At 35.3% G+C, this 24,574-nt stretch overlaps 1 protein-coding gene across 1 annotated transcript; it reads left to right on the forward strand.

Moving 5' to 3' along the window:
• Positions 1–98: 98 nt before the first annotated feature.
• LOC106150882 (enhancer of mRNA-decapping protein 4) lies at positions 99–24,266 on the forward strand. Its single transcript, XM_087010205.1, has 27 exons — positions 99–316; positions 602–656; positions 782–850; positions 1,268–1,379; positions 1,772–1,877; positions 4,619–4,805; positions 5,252–5,417; positions 5,680–5,784; positions 6,040–6,149; positions 6,318–6,401; positions 6,827–6,922; positions 7,403–7,511; positions 7,669–7,840; positions 8,114–8,210; positions 8,837–8,931; positions 9,402–9,540; positions 10,150–10,785; positions 11,357–11,437; positions 11,809–11,941; positions 12,212–12,377; positions 12,883–13,038; positions 13,549–13,664; positions 14,345–14,510; positions 14,841–15,027; positions 21,616–21,832; positions 22,278–22,441; positions 23,190–24,266. The coding sequence occupies exons 1-27, from the start codon at positions 235–237 to the stop codon at positions 23,368–23,370; spliced, it is 3,987 nt and encodes a 1,328-aa protein (XP_086866331.1). The 5' UTR covers positions 99–234; the 3' UTR covers positions 23,371–24,266.
• Positions 24,267–24,574: the final 308 nt, after the last annotated feature.

Raw genomic sequence — 24,574 nt, forward strand, 5'->3', positions numbered from 1 at the left:
TAGGTTTCAAAGAAATACAGAGAACATAAGTTATTATGAGGTAAGTTTCCACTGACAAAGAAAACAGAAATATTGCCTTTTGTTACTAAAACAAAAACTGGGTTATGAGATTACACGTGTAAGTGCTCACGGACGATTGTCGTAAAAGCGGCATTTCGTGCATGCTGAATTTGACAAGATATTGTAGTTCTTAAAACATTGGTTTATGCAAGTGACAAGCGTAAAGCTAACGTAATGGAAACCTCCAGTGGAAGTTCGTCCTTCAACACGACCGAGGCCAGCCAGCTTTTGAAGGACATATTGCAAGGAAACACAGGTAAATGTGTGAGCAAATACTGGCATTGGTAATATTAAGTTGAACAAGCAAATTAATGTTAATACGCTAAGAAGTTATAACGTAATATGTTAGGCATGCGATTTATTGAAGCGATTTTGCAAGACCTGATATGATGTAAATAGTAAAAAAACTGCTTATTGTAATACAGTATGCCCCCCACTTTTTGAAATACCAATCGTTTTCCATTCATCTCATAAAGCATTAGGTGTCAAAGTAAAAATATGATTGACAATTTTTATGCATTTATTCATTTTTTTCACCAAGGTGTTTCCAGCATATCAAGTTCTGTCACTGATGGAGATTTTGCCAGGTCTGCAAGGTAATTCTTTAATATAACCAAGTATCCAGGAATGCTTAATATGTCTGGGGAATTTTATGCTAAAATGGTCAGATATGTTAATTCTCTTTACTTTTTCTGCATTTTTCATTCATTTGTTATTATAGGGATATCAGTGGAGAGTCAGGTGCCAGTTTTGCAGATGCGGTGAAGGCACACCTGCCAAAACAGCAGATGTAAGTATAAGACTGGGTTCCCATATCTAGATCAATCTAACAGGACCGATCCATCTCCAAGGGCTTTCTCGCTTAGTTGTTTTAGATGTCTGGCACGCCTAATTAAGCTGCCAAACAATAATTTATTACTCCCTAGCAGCTTCAGTAGGCATGACAGACATCTAAGCCGCTTAAGTTGATTGGAATTTAGCGAGAATCCCCTTGGAGATAGATCAATCCACAGCTAGTATGATAGGGTGTGGGAATGGTCCCTAAAACTAAACAAGAAAATGTCATGGCCACCCATTGGAAATTACATTTGAGTTAATAAAGACTTTCTGCGGGATAATTTACGTACGAAAATTGATAAAACTACAATTTTTAAGATGACTCATTGAAATGTTGAACTTATTAATTTTTTAATTCTCTTTTCCTCAGAATTTTACAAGGAAATGACAGTGCCAATAGTTTTAGTGTATATGGGAGAGATGTTAGTATCATTGCCAGTCAGGCCAGTGGTGCCGCTGAGAGAGTTCCAGCCAGTAATAAGGTACAGACTTATAAATTAAAAAAAAGAATAAAGTAATTTTTCTTCAATCAACAGCTTAAAGGGATATCAAATGTTCATATGAGATCTTTATTTCACAACAAATACATTGTAAATGAATTCTCTTTTAAAAACCAAAACAGCAGTTATCACAATTGTTCTGAAATCTGTTCTTGCTATCGGACCAGAATTAAGTAAACATGTTTAATAATGAGAGTGCAAAAAGTTGTAATGTCATCAATGGCATGTGAAAACAACAACCCTTTTCTTGCAGTACTGGTAATTTTTAGACCAAACAGTGATAAATTTCACAGAAAAATACAAAGTAAGTTTTTATAATTACTGCCATCCTGAGGTTCTGTAACTGTAGTTATAATATTTATTCTCTTTTGAAGGTGAAAATCACCCCAATGGTAAATTTTGAATGGGAGCCCAAATACTACATTGGGAACTTGGTAGCTATACACAGGGATGGGATACACATGTCATATGTTCTGACAGGTGAGAAAACCATGTGGTGTACAGTATATCATGGATAAAAGCTTTCCCACTATCAGTGACTAGAATAGCATCCTGAGTGTCACTGTTCAATATGATGACCAATATTAGTTGTTACAGTAAAGCTTTCTTATTACTGCCTTTCATTGTTGTTGCTTCAGGTGCATGGAAAGTTTGTAGATGAGTTTCATGTTATTTATCAAGGAAAGAGAGAACTTTGAATGTATATTTATACTTGCTTTTAAAAATGTACTTGTATGAAGTGTTATACAACTGAATGCCAGTGAAACTTTTGTTTATGAAGAAACTCATCATACAACATGAAACAACTGTATATTTTTTAAACTACTGATTCACCATTTTTGAAATTAATTAACTAAATTATTTTAAAAATACATAATTTGAAAAAAAAAAATAAAAAGCAAAAAAGTCATAATTGCAAGTAAGATTTCAAAAAATAAAATGTCGTATTTTTCAAATTATTTTTACATGATTGTCTACATGTCTCTTCAGGCACAGGTTTGTAAACTTTTATAATCAATAGAATCTAGATGTATTGCTAAGCTTTTAGGTTAGGTTTAATTTATATATTAACCACTATGGTCAAGGAAATCAGAAATCTGGGATAGTAAAAGAGATTTGTGATGATGATTATGTCAAGGAAAATAATAGTCGTACCTAAGTCTTCTTGTGCTTCTCAGAATTCCAGTTTTTGCATGCTGAACTTGCTATGTAATGCTTATTAGAGAGTTTCCGTTGCCGGTGAGATACGCCGGCTAGATTAATACGTCATCGGTTTGTGCGCACTTGTGACGTTCACCGCATTCATATTCCATCATCCCATCTAGTCTGCGGAATACAAGCGCTCCTATCTAGCCAGTGCGGAATATTATTGAAAATAGTTATTTAAGGTTATGTTTGCTAATTTATATGACTTATATACTTTTTTTTACAATAGTTCAAGTGTACGTTCATGCAAATTTCGACTTTTTAACAGAGAGGAGCCGCTAGTTTTGGTTTATCAGGCACGTAGTCGGGGGTTGATCGTGGGGTTCTTACGAACCGCCATTTTTGTTGGGAAAAATTGCACTTTTGGGTAATATTTGTCTCCTTTTTCATTAAAAATAATCCCCCCCTTGGAAATAGATGGCTACGGGGCCGTATATTGTTATTATTATATTGGAATGAGCGCCAGCATTCCGGGACATTACCGGAACGCGAAGAGAGAAGCGCATTACTGGATACATTAGCACATACGTAACAATCTAGCCGTCGTATCCCAACTGCACCGGAAACTCTCTATTGTCTGGTAATGGTACAGGTAAATTCTCTTGCAAGAAAGAACAAGCACTTGCACATTGAACGTTAATGGTTTTGCCAAAATTTTGAGAAGCATGCAAGTGTAGTGAGAACAAGATACAGGATACACCTAACATGGCTCGCATCTTAGATAATATATGTTGCAATATGCCTCTTAGGGAGTGTTCCCATAACCCTATCATACTAGCTGGATTGATCTAACTCTTTGGTGATTCTTTCTAAATCACATTCACTTTAAGTTCTTAAATGTCTGGCACATCCCCCTTGAAACTTAAAGTAATTGAGTCAAGTCGGGAAAACTTTGTGGTCCATGGTGTTAATTGATCATGCTGCGTTGCAAGGGGGCATGCCAGACAATAATTTATTAAGCTGATTAAGTTGACTGCGCCTTAGTGAGAATCCCCACTGAGATTGATTGATCTTGCTAGTACCATAAGGTTTTGGGAACACAGTATTAAAAACATAAGTGGATGGGGGATCTGAACGTAGTCTGCTTGCTAATGCTATCATATCTGACTGCTATCGGCTTGCTAACATTAGGAATATCTGCTTTCATCAAAAATCAACTATGACTGAGGAAAATTGACCAAGGACAGAGAAAATATAATATCCCTTTTTCTTCCAAAAGCCTGTTTGTCTCTTTTCTTTCTTTCAATTCACTTCTAAAGAGTTGAGACTAGGTTAAATTTCTCTGTAACATACTTTTTTCCTGGACATGAAGAGGCGCAAGATGAGGGGAAATGTTAAGGAAAGAGACCCTGTAAGAATTAAAAATGAGGGTGATGGGAATGGTTAAAGAACCTTGAAGCTGAGACTTGGAGTGCATTCAGAACAGGTGATCCATGGACTAACTGTTCCGCAGACTAAATATGGCCGACCCCACTTAAAAGCAAGCCACTGAATTTCCTGATGGTCTCCCTACCTCCATTCACACACACACACACCAGCGAACAGATTAAATCTTTGCTCGGAGGTTTAACTGCTGCGCCCCTGCAGCGATGGCACATGTGGAGGCAGGGAGACCATCAGGGGATCAGGGGCATTGCTTTTAAGTTGGTCGGCCATATTTAGTCTGCGGATCTGTTTGTGTGCAAATCAACTTGTTGTGAATGCACTCTTAAATTCATATCATACCAAGGTTATATTTCATTTTATATATGTAGGTATATCATATCATCATTATGTTATGATTTTATAAAGACATAAAATAAGGAGCATGAGGTATTGTGCATTTTAGTCCCTTGTTTTTTATCAACACTGTTTTCTTATCCAAGGACATTTTAAAATATTTTACGATGTGAAAGTTTTTGAGGTCTTTAGTTCATGGCCATGTCAATATTCAATCTTTATCTGATTAAAAATGGTTTGGTTTAAATATTATAACATATCAAAGAATTTAAAAACCTCGACATTTCACCTTCCAGGAAAATCTGGTGGCTGTGTTCGGGTGATCAACAGAAAGACTGCAGAACGAGCACTTTTAAAGGGTTTTACCGGACGTGTGATGGACGTAGCATTCGCACATCACACACTCGTGATCATTGCGGCAGTAGACGAGATGGGTAATTTGTTTGTCCACCAGGCTGATGACACAGATGATGGTAAAATACTGTATCCTTTGGTTTCTTCGATCTTGAAAGTGAGGTGCTAGTCAGTTCTGATATTTACTGTTTTGCTATTTTATAAAATCAAATGCAGTTTTTTTTCTAAGAAAAAAAGGTTTTCTGTGATGTCATTTGTCACCAAGCATGCCTGAGATTTTGTGATTTAAAAAACTTTGCATTGTTTTACTCTTCCAGGGATTTTGTAAGAAGGTGGGTGTGGAGTTGAATCTTAGTTAAAGTTCATTTTTTAATTGGAGATTTTCTAGACAAAAAATGTCAAGACATTCACATGGATTTTTTTCTCTTTTGACTGAAAGCACTTTTTAAATTGTTTTTGTTGGAAATAATATGTATTGTGGGTTTTTGTGATGAATTCATTCTCAAGAGGACAATGTATTTATTATTAGTTATAACTTAAATTTAGAATCCTTGTGAACCTTAACTCTTGCCCAGCACTGCCTGTCTCCTGCATGTGGTGCGTCCTGCAGAGACGCCACCTAGCAGCTACCACAGAGTCATCTGGTGTCCATACATCCCTGATGAGGAGGAGGAACAGGGCACTGAGGACATGCCAACCCATGACGCAGGCAAACTGCTGGTGGTGACCCATGATGAGAAGGTATGACATAGCAGTATTCAGCATTTTTATGGATACTAGTATTATGTGGATTGGATATAAACCATCAAAAATAACATCAGTAAACTAACTCTCTCTCTCTCTCTCTCTCTCTCTCTCTCTCTCTCTCTCTCTCTCTCTCTCTCTCTCTCTCTCTCTCTCTCTCTCTCTCTCTCATTTTAATATATATATATAGTCATTTATTTATTTTTTTTATTTCAGTTAGTTTTAATTTTGAAATATTTTTCCTGTGTTATTTGTTCAGGCTGAGTTATGGAGTGTAGACATGGTCAATGGAGAGTATGGTACTGGACCACACAGGGCTGAGGACATAGATATAGGCTTTCTGGCCATTGAGAACCACACTCGGGTAATACATGAAGATTTTGACAGCATCAAGTTCTTAGCAGTTTATTTGCCAGTTTGCGAGTTAAGAAGCAGTTAAAATATATATATTGTAGATATCACATTTTATGATAAAGAGTTTTTTAGATTAAAAAAACAAACAACAGTTACTTCTTCCCAACTCCTTAGGGTTACATGTCTTATGCCACTGTTTTATAATACATGTAATAACATATAATGTTAAAGATTAAGGTAAGAGCCTTATTGACTGTATTTCTAGCCCATAGTGGATGCTGCATTTTCCCCGGATGGCACTGCCCTGGCCACAGCCAGTCTTGATGGACAGGTCAAGTTCTTTCAAGTTTACATGCAAGACAAGGCAACACCAAGGTATAGGGTTTAAAATACTGTGATGTTTTTGTCGTGTTCATGTCATAATATGGTGATGTGTTAGTTTTCTTTGCCCAATGTGTCTACACCTATCTACAGAGGTGGTGTAAAAATTAGCAACTTCAAGTCAGAATTTTGATATTTTTTTTCATCTTGCAATTGCCTCAGGTGCCTACATGAGTGGAAACCACATGATGGGCTGCCTCTGTCTAGTTTGTTCTTCTTGGATGACCACAAGAACCCCAAACCAGAGTAAGTTTTCTGAAAATTCTGTACATCAGAATAAAACAACAGGCTACAATGGCTTCAGTTCTGTTAGATCACAAGACTGGTTCTGAAAATATACAAAAGCCCCTTGTGAGCAATATTTTGAAGATATTGACGGTTGATATAGACAGTCAGTTTGGGTCTTCTCAAAGATTGTTTTCTTATAATGATACACATTTTTATGAGTACTATGAAATTATGCATTCTAAAGTTTCTATAAAAGACTTTTGACTTGTATCAAGGACTAAAATGTCAGATTTTCCATTCTTTATATGTGACCTTGTCGTTTTGCTTGTAAGCAAATTTCATTAAATGCTTCTTCATTTAATGATAATAACCCATGCTTTAAGTAATCACATCTTGTATTGGTGAGTTTAACGGTTGTGTAAATATTTTTCTTCTTTTGACAGGGTGCAGTTTTGGAAGTTTGCACTGACTGGAGCAAATGACAACCGAGAACTGAAAATCTGGAGCTGTGAGTCCTGGACCTGTCTGCAGACACTAAGGTAACTTTGGACTCTAATTTACAGAATAAATAATAATAATGTATTAAATAAAAATGTGTTATTCAATGCTTTTTATTCTGGTCTTTTGACCATTTTTATAGAACACAGTAAAAATTAACTTTAATGGAATTTATTATCGCCATTTTCACAAAGATGGTACATGGACATGTTATATATTTTATAAAACAGAATCAGTGAAAGTGCTTATATCTTGTGGCCACATTAACCAATGTAAAGAATTCTAACACTTATAAAAGAAGTCTAATACTTACATGAATATTTCATTTACACAAAACTAAATTTTTGCAGTAACTATGATATTCAAAAAGTGTAAGGGATAGTCTCTTAGAACAGAAACATTAGTCAGGACTAAAAATTCTGTGAGATGCTTGTAACTTATGAGTGGTCACCATACTATACAATGCAAAGGGCCAGTATAATATGATTGTGATGATATAAAATTAACCTTTTGGTTCTCAGATTTGTGTCCCCACCAGACCTGCCCTCCAACTTCCAAGTGGAGCCATCTTTGAAGGCATGTCTGGATCTCAGTGCTAACTACATGGTACTGGCAGATACCAAAAGAAAGGTATCAACATCTCTCTCTCTCTCTCTCTCTCTCTCTCTCTCAGCTCTGTCTCTGAGTTTCTGCTTCTTTCTTCAGGTAGTTCTCCAGCTGTACCAAGATGCAGAGCACAGTACGGCCCATGTCAGTTCTGTCTCCAAGTTTCTGCTTCTTTCTTCAGGTATTGAATGTTCTCCAGCTGTACCAAGATGCAGAGCATGGTACGGCTCATGTCAGCTCTGTCTCTGAGTTTCTGCTCACCCAGCCTTGCCTCAGTATGGCCATACTAGAGGCTGGCAGCAAGGTGGTGAAGAAGTCTAGCACACAAGAACAAAGTGGAGAAATGAACTCTGGTAAGTGGACAGGTTCAAAATTGTCCTCAGTTTTCTTTCTTGAGAAAATAATTATCTACTTCAGGCTAATTTTTAAAAATTTCGTTTGTGTATTTATTTGTTTGCATTTTTTTTCAAAATTTAGTCAGAGATTTTGCATATTTTTTGAAAAATGCTAACAAAAGGGACAGTGGCAAATATTTTTAATCCAGGAAGAGAAGCCTCCTAGGGCACACATCTCAAAATTTTGTCATTTTAATTGCCCTTTAAGATAAATCCTGCCTATTGTTCCAGGTAATCTAGATGAGGATGAGGATGACGAGGATCAAGAGGCCAGAGATGAGGATGGCATCAAGGGATGTCTAGTGAGATTATATACAGTGCAACACAGGTAGAGTAGTATAATAAAGGCCAGGGATGAACTATCGGCAGATTTCCAACTCTTTGAGAGCCCAAAGTATCAGTGGCCTGGGTGGACTCCTGGACCCCACACCATATTTCCTGATTTTTTCACTAAATGTCAGTGTCTATCCTGGAAGATACATCAGCATATATTTTCTTATCACTCTGTCATTGTATTGTTTACATTATTTGTTAGGTCATAACTTATTGTGGATGTTGTTTTAGTACCGAATAACCATCTTTTTTGGTATATGAGATTTTTTTTTTCACTTTTTGAATGATTTCCTCCTTTAGTTACTGAAAATGAATGTTTGAACTGCCCTAAAATTGTCTGTAGGTAAAAAAAAAATTGTTGTTTTGTTGTTTAGAAACAGCATGCCATGGGAGATATTTAATTGTATTCTTTTTATTAAAATTTTAAGTTTCCACTTCATTTTCTCCCCCATATTTACTTTTAAAAATTATTTCATAACCATTATATCTATAATAAACAATTTTGTATTTACATTTGTTTTGAGAAATAACATTGTTTTGTAATAGGTTACTTATGGAATATAATTACTGAAAAAGAAAGAGTTGTTTATTTTCATTACGAAGGGTAATGTATTTTTCCAGGGCTTTACAAGAACTACAAATTCACTTTGAGTTGCAGACGTCTGTGCCCAACCTTCCAGCGCCATCTATTAGCTCAATTTCCCAGGATGGGACAGGTAAGACAGTAACTTTACAATTTTAAAGAAAAAGTACAGTAACCATAAATTGCATGATTATTTGCATTGCTTGATTAGCCACTAGATTCTGTATTTTTGACTAGAATATGTAGAATGTATATTTTATATTATGAATGTCATAGCTTGATGACCTTAAAAATACTAAACATATTTTAAGTTCATGGCTTGACCCATATTGTTGGTATATACTTCCAAATAATGTAGCATGCAGATTAGCCATTTGGTTAAAAAATTTTTTGAACATGTAAAGTGAACCTTGAATAAAAATCTTAGTTTAATTTATTGGATCTCAGGTATTTCTTGCCTATATTGTTGGCATTTTTGCTATTAACTTATACGCTTCTTTTTAAAGATTTTTTTTTATATTTAAATATGTGTTTGTGTCTCATGCAAAGTTATATGAGCTTTATTACCTACAATTGCACCTTTTGTCTTCACTACGTTCCCAGCCTTGCGTGATGCTCTCACAGACATAAGTATGGATACTGTGACATCATTATCAGATGTGGAGTATAAAGCCAAAGATGCTGCTGGCAACAACTCCCAGCCTTTGCTTCTCACACCCGATGCCTTCACATCTAGTCCTAGGTAAGAGAGCAAAGTACTACAGTAACTACTACTACTACTAGTCTAGTCCTCTGTAAGAAAGCAAAATATTACTACTTCTACTACTACTACATCTAGTCTTCGGTAAGAAAGAAAAATACCACTACTACTACTTATAATAATAATATATTAAAATGTTCAGGTTTAAAAAATAATTTTTATTTTTATTATTATTATTATTATATTTTTTTTTTTTGCCTTTTTCATTTTCCCCAACAGTTGTCTTTTTGTGGCATCATTGCTTTTAAGAGTTTTTAAGAGTCTGTAAGGCATTTTAAGTTGTTTTAGGACAGGAGATAGGAATAGAAGTGGTAACACATTTTCTAGTAGAAAAGGAGTAGGGGTGGAGATCTTTGATTGATCCATACGTGGGCATACAAGTTCAGTGATCTCTTAGAGAGAATTTTTGTCCAAGTGCAACATACTATAGACATGAGCAAAAATGTTTATTAGCTTGGTAGTTGGATCATAAATGAAAAATTATCAAATACAAGCATAAAAACTTTCATACCATTAGCTTACGGCCAACCTTGATGTAGGCCTTCATCAGACTATAGACGTGTATTATAATGTCATGTCTGCTCCTTACAGGAAATCCAGTGAGAGCCTTCACAGTAGTAACACCAGCAGCAGTTTTACACACGTGTCAGCCCTTAACGAGGAACACGGGGCCTCAGTTATGTCCCCCTCCAGCAGTGTGACATTGACTCCAAATTCCAGTCATGTCCCCACCCCTACGACCCTCCCTCTCCCTCCTGTCACCCCAGGGGAAGAGAACCGCCTGACCACCACCCCCAAACACACCCCCCAGCATACGCCAAAGCTTAACTTGAGTGCAGCTGAACAAGACCTGGATGACTTCCTGGGTTCACCTACATCAACATCCTCGTCTATCAAAGGAAACCAACCGCCATCTTTTCAAAATGGCGGCATCAAGGTTGGCGACAGAGGTGGAGGTCAGGGCGACATGCTGGACGAACTATTTGGGAGTCAGGGCACTAAGAGGCAACACCTACAGAGCAGCAGCTCAAGTACGACCAGCATTGAGGTTGGCCAGATCATGGATGCCAAGCCAAGTTATGTGGTTGGAGAGACGGCACAGGAGGAGGAAGAAGAGGAAGAGGAGGAGGAGGGAGAAGAAGAGGAGGAAGAGGAAGAACAACATAGTTATGGGATGAGGGTGTGGCCACAGGCTCCTAAAGTGACAGATGAGGGTCAAGAAAAGGGGTAGGTTATATGTTGAGGGTGGGGAATACTTTGTCTTTGCCAAAAAAAAAAAAATAGTAATTTTGGTTTATACTTGTTTGTCATGTCCACATATTTGTATTTTTGTTTTAATGATAATAATAATGATTGCTTTTTTATTGAAAATTACAAACAAATTGTTAATATGTTTCACAGTATTACATGTAAAATGAAGAAGTCTTTGTCATCCTGTTTTAAATATTTTGAATAGAGTGAATATTATTATTAAGTTGTTGGTTAATTCATGAAAGAATATAATGGCTGTAGCAAATAAATTTGCACCTTTTGGTAGTTCAGGGAAGGGATAAGGGTATAGATGACTTTCAGGGATACTTCTAATTTTTATTGGTTTACACATTCTTAGCGGGGTTGGTCATTTTATGGAAAATTCTTGAACCATATGTTTGTGCCAAATAGAGATTTTGTGATAATATTGCTATCATGTGCAGTCCTTTCACAGAAAATTCATGAATCTTATGGCTGCACTAGATGGGGATTTTGTGATGATTTTTCTCCCAATGATGTAATGAACACAGTTCAGTATACATTCTAGTGATGGAACTGAAGACCAAGATGAAGATGTGAAGATAGAAGAAGAGACTGAAGAGCATACAGGCAGGACAGATTCCAGCAGGTGACTCAAAAATAGTTTAGAAATGAAGCCAGAAATTTAAAAGAGATTTTTACTCTCTCGATCTCATTACTCATTAGTTATTGAAAAGGAGGATAATATCTTAGTCAGAAGTTGCAACTGTTGAATTTAATATATTTATTAATATTATTTTGAACATATAGCTGAAAATCTGTGACATATTAAAAATGGTAAAAATATGTTGTAAAGTTTGCATTTATTTTGCAAATATGATTGTAGCATTTAGAAACAATACTGCGAGGATTTGACTACTTTTTGTTGCAAAATTAAGGAACAGATCATGAAACTGCACACAGGTTTGGGTCATGTCTTATACTCTTGAATAACCTATTTTTTAAACATATTAAATACAGTGAACGTGAAGAAATATCATCCTCATCAGAAAGTCCCAAGAAGAAATCTCACAGACATCCCAGCACCAGACAAAGGACATCCAGTTACTCTCCCACTAGTGCAAGGTCTCTGGAGGCTGGCTCTATACCTCAGGTAAACACCGGGGTCTATGAATTTAGGTGTCACTGCACCCTTTAAAAGAAGAGAGCATGATTCTCTCTACCTCACTCTACCTCTCTCAGTGTAGTGAATGCATATTCTTATAGACTAATCTAAGGGAGATTTATTCCTCATTTTTAAACCCCAACAAACATCAAACTGTATGATTACCCACATGAATTTATGACAACTTGAAAAAAGGATGTAGTTGTTTTAACTGCAGTAATTGCTGAATGTTATCTCTCACCTGTTTCCCCATTGTAGCTTCAAGATGCCATGCAGAACATCATGAGTCTGTTACAAGACCAGAGACAGGAGCTGGCCAGTCTTAAGGCACAGCTTCACCAGCAGAGGGAGCACAATGCACTGATGGAGGGGGTGCTTGGAAACCGCCTGGAGACCGCACTGGAACAGTATGGTCACTCACAGGGTAGGGTTGCTCACCTTGTTTCACAAATGTATTTGTAACAGGGGTGAGATTTGTCTGACTATTGACGGATTTTTTACTTTTTTGGGAGCCAAAAATATCATTGTCCTAGACATCCCCCTGGAACCCACACCATGTTTTGTGACTTTTTCACCAAGTGGCATTCACATCCCTGTTTAGATTGAACATTGGCCTTGTCTTCAAGAATGAAAATTTCAGTCAAATCCATCAGTAGGAGTCCCTTAAATGGGAATTTTGGACTTGTTTTAAGAAGTAACACATCATATGGGTAATGTTTTAGACTTATAGTCATGTATGTTTATATATAGTGGCCTACTGCATATCATTTCTAGATTGAATTGGATCTGGATTGAAAGTTGAAATTAACCAAGTAGCCTGTAGATTTTGTATGTGACTGTGTGCATGCATGCTCATGTCTGTGTATATGCGTTGGACTAATGTCCGTGTCACTCATTAAATTATTTGTTAACCTATGGTTTTATTTCAGATTTGAGATTAAGGGAGGCATTAAGTAGCACTCACTCCGCCAGACAACATGACAGCCACCAGGTGGTCAACACATTGTCCGAGGCTCTGGTCAATAAGGTTATTGCCAGTCTGGACACAGCAGTCAAGACAGAGATAAAAAATTCTGTAGTGCCAAGTAAGTGGGACCACCGTAATGGCAAGGCTCGGCTCTGCTTGTCACATAAGATAATATCCGTGTGAGTTTGCAAGAAAGAATTGCAGATTGCAGCAATATTGCAGCAAATTTGCTGCAAGTTCACTGCAAATTTGCAGCAGGTCTGACATTTTGCTAAGGGATGAACTGGAAAAATTAAATATATTTGCGGAATTTCAAAATTGTAAATTTCGAATAGGAATATTGCCTGATTTAGTTCATGAATTTCAATTTTAACATCTGTAACAACTTTGAAAAGAAATTTTATGAAAAATTTCTATTGTATTGTAGTAGTACTCAGTTCTCTGCCGAGTCTTGTTAAATTAATTTTAATGTATTCTTTTTTTATCTTATTAAAAATCTTTTCCGGAGCCTAGTGATTGACAACTTAATATGTCAACTCACTGACACGGGGAGAGGTGTTTTTTGTATACAATTTAGCTGTGACAAGCACAAAGTTGAATTATGTTTACTCAATGTGAACATTTCCAGCTATCCAAAGAATGATTCACCCATTACAAGAGCACCTTCACAGGGAGATGGCTCAGAAACTCACTGCAACAGACTCTGTGATGAAAGATAATATTGGCAAGATGGTCAGGTCAAAGGTAAGGTTAAAGATCACTGGGTAAATGGTAAGGCAAAAGGTCTTTTACCAAATGGTAGGATCAAAGGAAATTGGGAAGGGGGAAAAGGTTCTGGGGTTGAGATTCTGAGAAAGAGTTTTGTTACTGATAAAACAGTTTTGACTACATTTGATGTCACGCTGTGTGCATGTTAAATTTGTAAAGAATATCCTTTCCAAAAAAAAAAAAAAATTGAAGCAAGCCAGTTAGTGTTAGTAAGAGCACATCTGAACGTAACATTATCTAACACCCCATTTCCATAGATTAGATCGACCTACTTTAGATCGACCTAACCCCCTGGGGGTTCACGCTAAATAGCTGTCAGCCGGGCGGACACAAAAGTTAATTACCCCCTTACTGCTTGTAGTAGGCGGGACGGACATTTAAGTCGGATTATCTGAAAGTAATCTAGTGAGACTCCCCGCGGGGATAGATCGATCTAAAATCTATGGGAATAGAGCCTAAGTGCGTGAAAGGCTTTACTTATTATCCATCTGTATATTGCATATATATTTTTCATTAATGCGTTTGTATTATCAAACATTTAACAAATAAATACATGTCACAGTATGTAAAAATGAAAAAAAAATTTGAATGAATTCCCACCACTTAAAATTCCCATTTTAAATAATGACATATATTATATGATATTTATATTTCAGCAAACGGTAGAAGCTATAGGGCAGGCAGCAGGACAGGCAGTTTCAGGCACAGTGATCTCAGCATATAGGGAAACGTTTCAGAACACCATATTGCCAGGGTTTGAACGTTCTTGTCAGCACATGACTGGACAGCTGAATGAAGCTTTTCATAAAGGAACGCAAGAATGTAAGACACAGATATCCACCTACCTTAGCGATTATGTTTAATTGCTCAAAATCATATTTCAGATTTTTAAATTAAATATTTTTGTTGGTGTTTTCACACTCAGTACTATTATAATGGAGATGTTTATATACATGCTGTGATGTTTGATGTAGTTCTGTCTTTGTCTGTGATGAATTCTATTTCATAAAATTGATAAGTTAACAAATTGCTTTTCTTATACTTATACAATGTGTCAGACAGTAGAAGAAATAAATTTGATTTATTTAATAAATTAACTTTTTACTTATTGAAATTATAATATAAGTTCATGCCATAATTTATTTCACACAGATGTCCAGCAGCTTCAGTCCCACATGGACTCGGTCAATCAGCGCCAAAATGAGACAAAGGACTACGTCCGCAGTCAGCTCCAGGCGGCCATGGAACAGTTCAAGTCCAGTACCCAGAGTGTCCAGCAGAGATTGGTGACCAGTGTCCAGACTGAGGTGAACAAGCACCTGCAGCAGACTATGTCAGGGTCAGTATTGGAATAGTGTGTTCAGGATTGAAAGTGTATCATTTTTTTTATGGTCCAGAATTCTGGGATATATGTCAATAGCTATAAAGTCTTACCTTTAACTCACCTTGAAGTTTTTTGTTTGTATGTTATCATTTATTAGTACCACCAGTGCGTACGCTGGCGGTACTCATGGTTTTTGTCCCGACCCGTCTCGTACAGCTCCGCCGGCTCCGCCGGCTCCTGCGGCTCCGCAGGATGACGTGGGATACGAGTCACCGTTACCGCTTCTCCTCCTAGACCACCAGGACCTGTGTCCCCATCTCTTGGATTTGGGTCACATATAATCTCAACTTGAACCCCCAGGTTTTTTTGTCTCAGTTGGTGCATTGACCTGGGCGTGACGTTCGTTGAAATGCACCCTTGTCAAAAATTTTGAAAATTCAATGCTAAATATCTCCCAAACCAATGGAATTATGGGAAATATTACTACAGATGGCTGACCAAAAGTCATATGTGAGGATTTCAAATATGCCCTTGGATTTGACCTTTGACCTTTATTTCAAGGTCAAACGGACCAAAATTTTCTAAAAATGGGAATTTTTTGCGAGAAAATTTTTATTTCAGCCGATATTAAAAAAACGAAACATATCTTACCTATAATATTATGGGCAGGTGTTACCCTTAGGGTCATCTTTCATTTTCATGAGTTTGAGGTCAATCGGTGCATTTTCATGGTAGTAGCGGCCATTAGATGCTGAAACTGAAAATTCTCTCTAATTCTGGAACCGTTAATGCTAGAGAACTCTTGTTTTTTGCATTTTGTAGAACTTGTCAAGGGCAACACTGGGGGTGGTGTCCATTTTTTTTTTGTTTTTGATACGGCTTAGGCATTGCACTATATCAAAAAATTCAACATCCAAAATTCATTGGTGAAAATAAAATGTGAATTACTCAAAAATTAGCAGAGATAAGCCCTTAGTTACTATTGAACTTGAATAGGAAGTCATATACTGATAATCTAACTGTGACCTTGAAATTGACCTTTGACCTACTTTTCACCATGAACTGAACTTTGCAAAAATTATCTCCCCTATATCTTGAAAACTGGCAGAGATACACCCATAGTTACTATTGAACCTGAACAGGAAGTCATATACTGGCAATCTAACTGTGACCTTGAAATTGACCTTTGACCTACTTTTTATGATAAACTGTACTTTGCATGTTTTCTGGCCTCTTAATCTCCTAAATTAGCAAGGAGATACCCATAGTTACTAATTAACTTGAATAGGAAATCATATACCATGAACTGACCATTGCATATTTTCTTGCCCCTCATATCTTCAAAACTAGCAGAGATATGCTCAGTGTTGCCCTTACGTTTTCTCTTTTGTCAGCATATATGCAACACTGATAACACATTTCAAGGAAAACTAATAGGCCTAGTGTCTAGAAAATCACAGGAGTGATCAATCTTAGGAAAATACAGGCCAATTGGAAAATCTGCTTGATTGGACCATTTTTATGTTGTTTTTTCATTTTTTATGTACAGACACAGATGTGTCTGTACATATAGCCGTCACCTGCGTCTGTCGTCGCCGTTGCCGTTGGCGTGCACTTTTACCGATAACACGATAAGTGGAAAACGGTTTTACCTTTTGGCTTGAAACTTACAGAACTGATGAATATTTATAATACGCAGGTCAAGTTCGAAAATCAGCATGATTGGGTCATTTTTAGGGAATTTATGCTGTTTTTTTCACTTTTTTCAGCATATATACAGCACCGATAACACGATAAGTGGAAAACCATTTTACCTTTTGGATTGAAACTGACAGAACAGATGAATATTCATAATATGCAGGTCAAGTTAAAAAATCAGCATGATGGGGTCATTTTTAGGGAATTTATGCCGTTTTTTCACTTTTTTCAGCATATATGCAACCCCGATAACATGATAAGTGGAAAACCATTTTACCTTTTGGCTTGAAACTTACAGAACTGATGAATATTCATAATATGCAGGTGAAGTTCGAAAATCAGCATGCTTGGGTCATTTTAAGGGAATTTATGCTGTTTTTTTCACTTTTTCAGCATATATGCAACACTGATAACACAATATAAGAAAAACAGATAGGCCAATTGTCATTATACTCACAGGAGTAGTCAAACTAACTAAAACGCAGGTTGAGTTCGAAAATCAGCATAATCGGGCCTTTATTTTAGAAGTTATGCTGTTTTTTCACATTTCCTCAGATTCAATTCTTAGGCATGTTAACAGTCTCATTATTTAAATAATAAGATAAGTAAAAGTGTTTGTTTGATATTTCCAGCATTTTTACAACATTGTTAATTGATTATGTAAAAATGATAGTTAACTTTTTATCGTGTATTGTGTAATAAAGTGTCAAAAATGGAAATAAACTCATATCATTGCAGTTTGTCAGATTCAATCATCCACTATGTTCAGAATTTCAGAATGGAGGAAATTGGACATTTAACACTGTTCTATTGATATTTTTCCCATCTCATCAATTTTCTTGGTTGGTCATATAAAAATGGCAACAAACTGTTTATTTTGTTTTATGTTAAAAAAAGTGTTAAAAATGGAAATAAACCCATTTCAGAACAGTGCTGTCTTGTTTACATTTTGGCATTTTTAAGATGTGACTTTGAAGTTCCATGAGCCTGCAGACCTTTGCTAGTCACATTTTCTGAATATCCATTATACTAATATTTTATGATTAAAAATTGATGGTCTTAATGCTGTTAAACATTATGTAATATTGCATCAAAATTTGAAGAAACCCCTATTTTGGGCACTGCTCCCATGATGACCATTTAAGAAAAACCATGTCACTTACTGTTTTCAAACTTACAGGAAAGAAACATAGGGCTGAAATACAGCTTCAGTAGGCAATGCAGTCTGTTTGGTAATTTATTCTGGCAGTTAAACATTTTTTTGTGAAAATTTAATTTTTCACATATTGGCATTTTCAAGGTGTGACTTTGAAGTTCCATGAGCCTGCAGACCATTGCTAGTCACGTTTTCTGAATGTTCATGTTACTAATATTCCATTATTAAAAATTGATTGTCATTATGCTGTTAAACATTATGTAATATTGCATCAAAATTTGAAGAAACCCCTATTTTGGGCACTGCTCCCATGATGACCATTTAAGAAAAACCATGTCACTTACTGTTTTCAAACTTACAGGAAAGAAACATAGGGCTGAAATACAGCTTCAGTAGGCAATGCAGTCTGTTTGGTAATTTATTCTGGCAGTTAAACAGTTTTTTGTGAAAATTTAATTTTTCACATATTGGCATTTTCAAGGTGTGACTTTGAAGTTCCATGAGCCTGCAGACCATTGCTAGTCACGTTTTCTGAATGTTCATGTTACTAATATTCCATTATTAAAAATTGATTGTCATTATGCTGTTAAACATTATGTAATATTGCATCAAAATTTGAAGAAACCCCTATTTTGGGTACTGCTCCCATGATGACCATTTAAGAAAAACCATGTCACTTACTGTTTTCAAACTTACAGGAAAGAAACATGGGGCCAAAATACAGCTTCAGTAGGCAGTGCAGTCTGTTTGGTAATTTTTTCTGGCAGTTAAACAGTTTTTTGTGAAAATTTAATTTTTCACATATTGGCATTTTCAAGGTGTGACTTTGAAGTTCCATGAGCCTGCAGACCTTTGCTAGTCACGTTTTCTGAATGTTCATGTGACTAATATTCCATTATTAAAAATTGATGGTCATTATGCTGTTAAACATTATGTAATATTGCATCAAAATTTGAAGAAACCCCTATTTTGGGCACTGTTCTCATGATGACCATTTAAGAAAAACCATGTCACTTACTGTTTTCAAACTTACAGGAAAGAAACATGGGGCTGAAATACAGCTTCAGTAGGCAATGCAGTCTGTTTGGTAATTTATTCTGGAAGTTAAACAGTTTTTTATGAAAATTTAATTTTTCACATATTGGCATTTTCAAGGTGTGACTTTGAAGTTCCATGATCCTGAAGACCTTTGCTTGTCACGTTTTCTGAATGTCCATGTTACTTATATTCTATTATTAAAAATTGATGGTCATTATGCTGTTAAGCATTATGTAATGTTGCATCAAAATAGAAGAAAACACAATTTTTGGTGCTGCTGCCATGATGACCATTATGGGAAAACCGTGTTATGACTGTCAAACCTTTAAAAAAACAAACACAGGACTAAAATGCAGAATGAGTTGGAAAAGCAGTCTAATTGGTTTCTTTTTCTGGAAGTTATACATTTGAGTGAAATATTCATTATCTTTTTGGCATATTCATTGTGGGACTCGGAGCTCCCATGGACATGAAGCCGAATGGTAATCAAATTTTCTACATGTCCATGCTATTTATTGTCAATATTAAATCAAAAATTGGTGATAATTATTGTATAATTTATTATGTAATGTTACATCAAAATTGACAACAATATTTTTGCATTGCTACTGCAAACATTAGTGTTACTTATTATTATTTTTAACTTACAAGTATGATTTTTAGGATTGGCATGCAGTTCAAATTAGAAAGCCAGGTCAATTGGGTTATCATTTATTATTGTATTTATGCAATTTTGTGTGAAATTTTCATTTTTCTCATTCTGTCACTTTCTAAGTATAAACTTGCACTCTGATGGGCCTGAAGCCTTATGCTTTTACTTCCGTCGTTGTTACCTGTTGTGCATAATTAAAATTTGATGTTGACTCTGCAGTAAAACTAATGTATTATTGCATCAGAATTGGTAGTCTCCTATTTTGTGCATTATTGTTTTGTGCTTTTCTTAAGATGTGACTTATGGGCCTGAAAGACCTTTGAGAGGGTCAGTCTGTTAATATCCCTTGGGTATCACTTAGCTAATTTCTGAGTTATAAAGCCATTTGCCTAATTGATAGGCCATTAAAGGAGATTACATAAAGCACACTTGTTGATATTTCCTTGTAAACTCCCAAAAGTTAAGCTCTCTGCTATATTAATAATAAGGAAGCAGTGATAATTATGCAGGTTATTATATATATATATATATATATATATATATATATATATATATATATATATATATATAACCTGCAAATTATTATATATATTAACCTGCATTAATTGATAATATATATAATCAAAGATTAAAAGTTTGAATAGCAGCTTCATTGAAATTATATTTACCTCAGGCTCTGCCAAGGAGGTTATATTTTCACCCCTGTTTGTCTGTCATGAACATAACTCAAAAAGTTATGGACCAATTTTGCTGAAATTTTCAGGAACTGTCAGGATTGGGCCAAAGAGGACAATGATTAGTTTTTAGTGGTGGTCTGGCTCAATAATCAATCAATAATCAATAATAATCAACAATTGCTGCCTTGGCAGAGGTCTGCACTCTCCATGGTTTTCTAGTTTTGTTATGTTTTCCTTTACAATTTTTTCTCAAACACTTGCATTTGTGACTTTTATCTCTCATCCGCTCTAGGCTCTGCACATTTTCTGTCTGTATTTCCACATAAGCAATTGTATTGTTTTTTATGTCTTTAAACATTATATAATATTATTTTATTCACTGTCATCATTTTTCAAATATTGAGACTTTCATCATGTGACTTTGGTCTCTCATGGTCCTGAAACTGTAATCTTATTGAAGGGGTGGATTGAGACCATCTTCTGGGTCTTCCGGAAGACAGGTTATTAAGTTTAAATTGACTGCTATCTATTTTTTTTCTGTTGGAAGACCATCAAAATGGAGGATGGATCAACATAGATACTTTGGAATACTGTCAGAAAATATCTCTGGAACTGCTCCTGTTATTGACTATGTTACCTGTTGTGCATGATTAAAATTCAGTGTTGACTGACAGTGGTATTATAAGCATTATTTATTATTGCATCAAAATTGACAAAATGACCTTTTTTTTTGCAACTTTATTTTCTGTTTTTTGTCTGTATATTTGACAGCTTTGCTGCCTTGTTTTTTTTTTATTTTGCATATTTTGAAAATTCTTGTTTATTGCATAGAGCTTGTCAAGGACAAGACTGGTTGTGGTGTCCCTTTTTTTTGGGGGGGGGGGATGGTGGTTCCATTCGAATGCGCTTACTCCAGCTGGTGGTACAATATCCGGAGGCGGTATCGCCTCTCTGATCCTCTAGTTTTTCATTCTTTGTAAATTGTTGAGTAGTTAGAGTGAAAATCTATTATGGTAAGTATTTTAGTCTGCTATATAAAGGAATTGGACTATTTTCATGTGTTATGTGTCATGTGGCAATGTGTTAATAAATTTCTTAATGTATTTGTTAAAATTTTAATAATGTTTAGTTATATAATAATCTTTTATGATTACTAATTGCTGGAGAGCTTTCCCTTTTGGTATGGCTACATACTTTTTATCAGAAGAACTTGTTAGCAGTTAATATAGTATAGGCATATATATATATATATATATATATATATATATATATGATTTTAATGGATTGATTTTAATTCTTTTCAAATTAAAATTTAAAATAATTTCTTTCAATAATTTATCAAATTTTATTTAATTTACTTTATTTTTATTTTTTTGTTACAGTTTGGAGGAGGCCATGATCACACGCCTCAAGTCAACTATCCGAGATGAGGTCTCAGATGCCTTACGTGATCAACAAGAGCGATTAAATGAGAGCATCGCACAAGCCATGCGCTCTACAGCAGCTACCCCTGTGCCTGGTTTTGTGGACCCTCAACAACAGCAAGCAGCAATTCACCACTTACTGAAGCAGGGGCAGTTAAATAATGCTTTTCAGCAGGTAAATGTCATATATATATATATATATATATATATATATATATATATATATATATATATATGAAATATTTTGTTTTATTATGTCATTCTGTACTTTAAACAGGTTTTAGCAATGGAACCTGCATTAGCAGCTAGAATACCAATGTTATGTGGTTATATTTTGGCATGACATCAATATCTCTGCTGCCCTACCTGTTTGGTTTCCCTGAACAAAAGTGACTGCTACCAACTCTAAATTTTAAAATTTCATTCTATTAATGACAAACGTGTATGCCTGCACTAGCTTTGAATCACAGCAATTTAGCTCATTTTTCTTTGGAAAAAAACTTCTCTCTCTCACTAAAATGTAAGTGCAGCACATGCTTACAAATTAATGGAAAATCCTGTATTAGTTAGGCAAGAAAACATTAACAAGTATTGTTTCATTATGTTGTATAATATTTCAGGCCTTATCAGCATCTGATCTGAGTCTTGTGATGTATGTCTGTGAGACGGTGAACCCGTCACAGGTCTTCAACCAGACGCCATGCCCACTCCAGCAGCCAGTCCTCCTCTCTCTCATACAGCAGCTGTCTGCAGACCTGGGCAATAACACAGAACTCAAACACAAGTAAGTATATACTATACTTTCTGCAGACCTGGGCAATAATACATGATTCAAACACAAGTAAGTATATACTATACTTTCTGCAGACTTTGGCAATAACACAGAACTCAAACACAAGTAAGTATATACTATACTTTCTGCAGACTTTGGCAATAACACAGAACTCAAACACAAGTAAGTATATACTATACTTTCTGCAGACCTGGGCAATAACACAGAACTCAAACACAAGTAAGTATATACTATACTTTCTTCAGACCTGGGCAATAACACAGAACTCAAACACAAGTAAGTATATACTATACTTTCTGCAGACCTGGGCAATAACACAAAACTCAAACACAAGTAAGTATATACTATACTTTCTGCAGACCTGGACAATAACACATGATTCAAACACAAGTAAGTATATGCTAACAAAGTCTAACTGCAAAACTGAAACATTTTTATAGCAACTGCTAGATGAGACCCAAGTTTAATTGATATATTGATTTTTTTTTTTTTTCAAATATGTTAGTGGAATTAAACAAAGGCATTGCATTTTGAAATCTAATGATATCATGTCTGTTTAAGTAGATATAAGTAGAAAATTTACTGTTAGTTCCAATTTAAGCCACTGCAGTTGAGCAAAATCAGGGTCTGTGATGAAATAAACTCAATTTGTATTTGTATCAGAATCAATATCTGTTATTAAGTTGTATAAGATTTCAAATAAAACAAATTAAAACCAATAAATTGTTGATTGTTTCAGATACTTAGAAGAGGCAGTGATGAACCTGGAGCCTACTAATTCTCTGACCAGGGAACACATGCCAGCAGTCCTGAACAATCTGGTGCAAAAACTCCTTGAATATATAAATGCGAACCCCACAGATAGGATGACTCGGCAACTTAGAATGTTGTTAATGGCCTCACAGTCTTTACTGAAATGAACAGTTCAGGACCGTACTTGATTTATATTTTGTATTTTTGTTTTATATTAAGTTGAGTGGCAGTAGTTTTATTTTTATGAAACAATCAAAGATTTGATTATTATAACTTGTCATTGCCAAGGACACTAAAGTTTCTAGTGGTTAAGAACTTAACAGCAGTATGTGAGTCATAAAAACTGGAATAGGCACATAATTTGATACCTGGCTTCATCTACTTTCAACAGTATTAGAAACTGGTTGTAGTAGCTCATATGTTAAACTCATTTGTATCACTACATCCATTTTATAGGCATGAAAGGATTTCACCTTGATATTCATTGCCAAGATCCTTCTGTGTATCAGTGGAAATATGGATTATGGCTATATTTTATACAGTCGAGAGCCCATTTAAACCAGTGGAAATGAGAACTGGTTATCATTTTATATATATTTTAAATGCTACCATTGCAAATGGATGGAAGCTTATGAAAACTGCTTTATTAAAACAACAAAAACAACAGGATTATTACTTTGTATTTCAAAATATGATAAATTAATTGCAGTTGTTTGCAGAAAGTTATTCATCAATCAGTTTTTTGAGGTGAAATTCCATTCCTTGCGTATCTTTTGTTTTCCTTTCTTGCTTTATAATATGGCAAATACCTACTATACCCTCCAAAAATCTTCGTGAAATCCATAGAATATTGAAAGAATATGGCACAAAGGGCTTTAACAAAACTCTTAATATTTGGTATTTTTTATATCAGGCTTGAGTATTTTTCAGTGCCACATTGCATATGTACAGTGTTTTATATACTCCTGACTGTAGATTGATATAAACGCGATAGCACCACTAAAACCCAGTGAACAAAATGTAAATCTTAGTTTTTTTATTGTATTAAATAAGGTAAAGTAAATTTGTTGTGCGTTTCCATTTATTTTGCTCACTGTTCAGGATACTTCTAAACCAAGCGTCTCTTGCATACTAGAAAAAAAATCAATGTATTCACTTAAAAAGTGTGATGACAGTGATAATAATTAAAATGACAATGAAAGGCCTTTTTTAACATGTTTTGGGCATCTTTCAAGTTTTCATCTTGACAAAATACAGTCGCAGAAAAAATATTCTTAGGTAATACAATGCACTGTGACTCTACATTTTACAGAAGTAGGTCTATCTGTACTAGTCTAAATTAGTAATAACAAGGAGTTTCAACAGTTGAAA

The sequence above is a fragment of the Lingula anatina genome, chromosome 4 (assembly GCF_051362555.1).
Source record: "Lingula anatina isolate TDL-2025a chromosome 4, LinAna3.0, whole genome shotgun sequence".
In the NCBI taxonomy this organism is placed as follows: Eukaryota; Metazoa; Brachiopoda; class Lingulata; order Lingulida; family Lingulidae; genus Lingula; species Lingula anatina.

Coding starts and splice junctions, on each gene's coding strand:
- LOC106150882 (XM_087010205.1), top strand. CDS start 235: ATGGAAACCTCCAGTGGAAGTTCGTCCTTCAACACGACCGAGGCCAGC. Junction 7,512..7,668: donor TGGCAGATACCAAAAGAAAG/GTATCAACATCT, acceptor TTCTTTCTTCAG/GTATTGAATGTTCTCCAGCT. Junction 8,932..9,401: donor AATTTCCCAGGATGGGACAG/GTAAGACAGTAA, acceptor CTACGTTCCCAG/CCTTGCGTGATGCTCTCACA.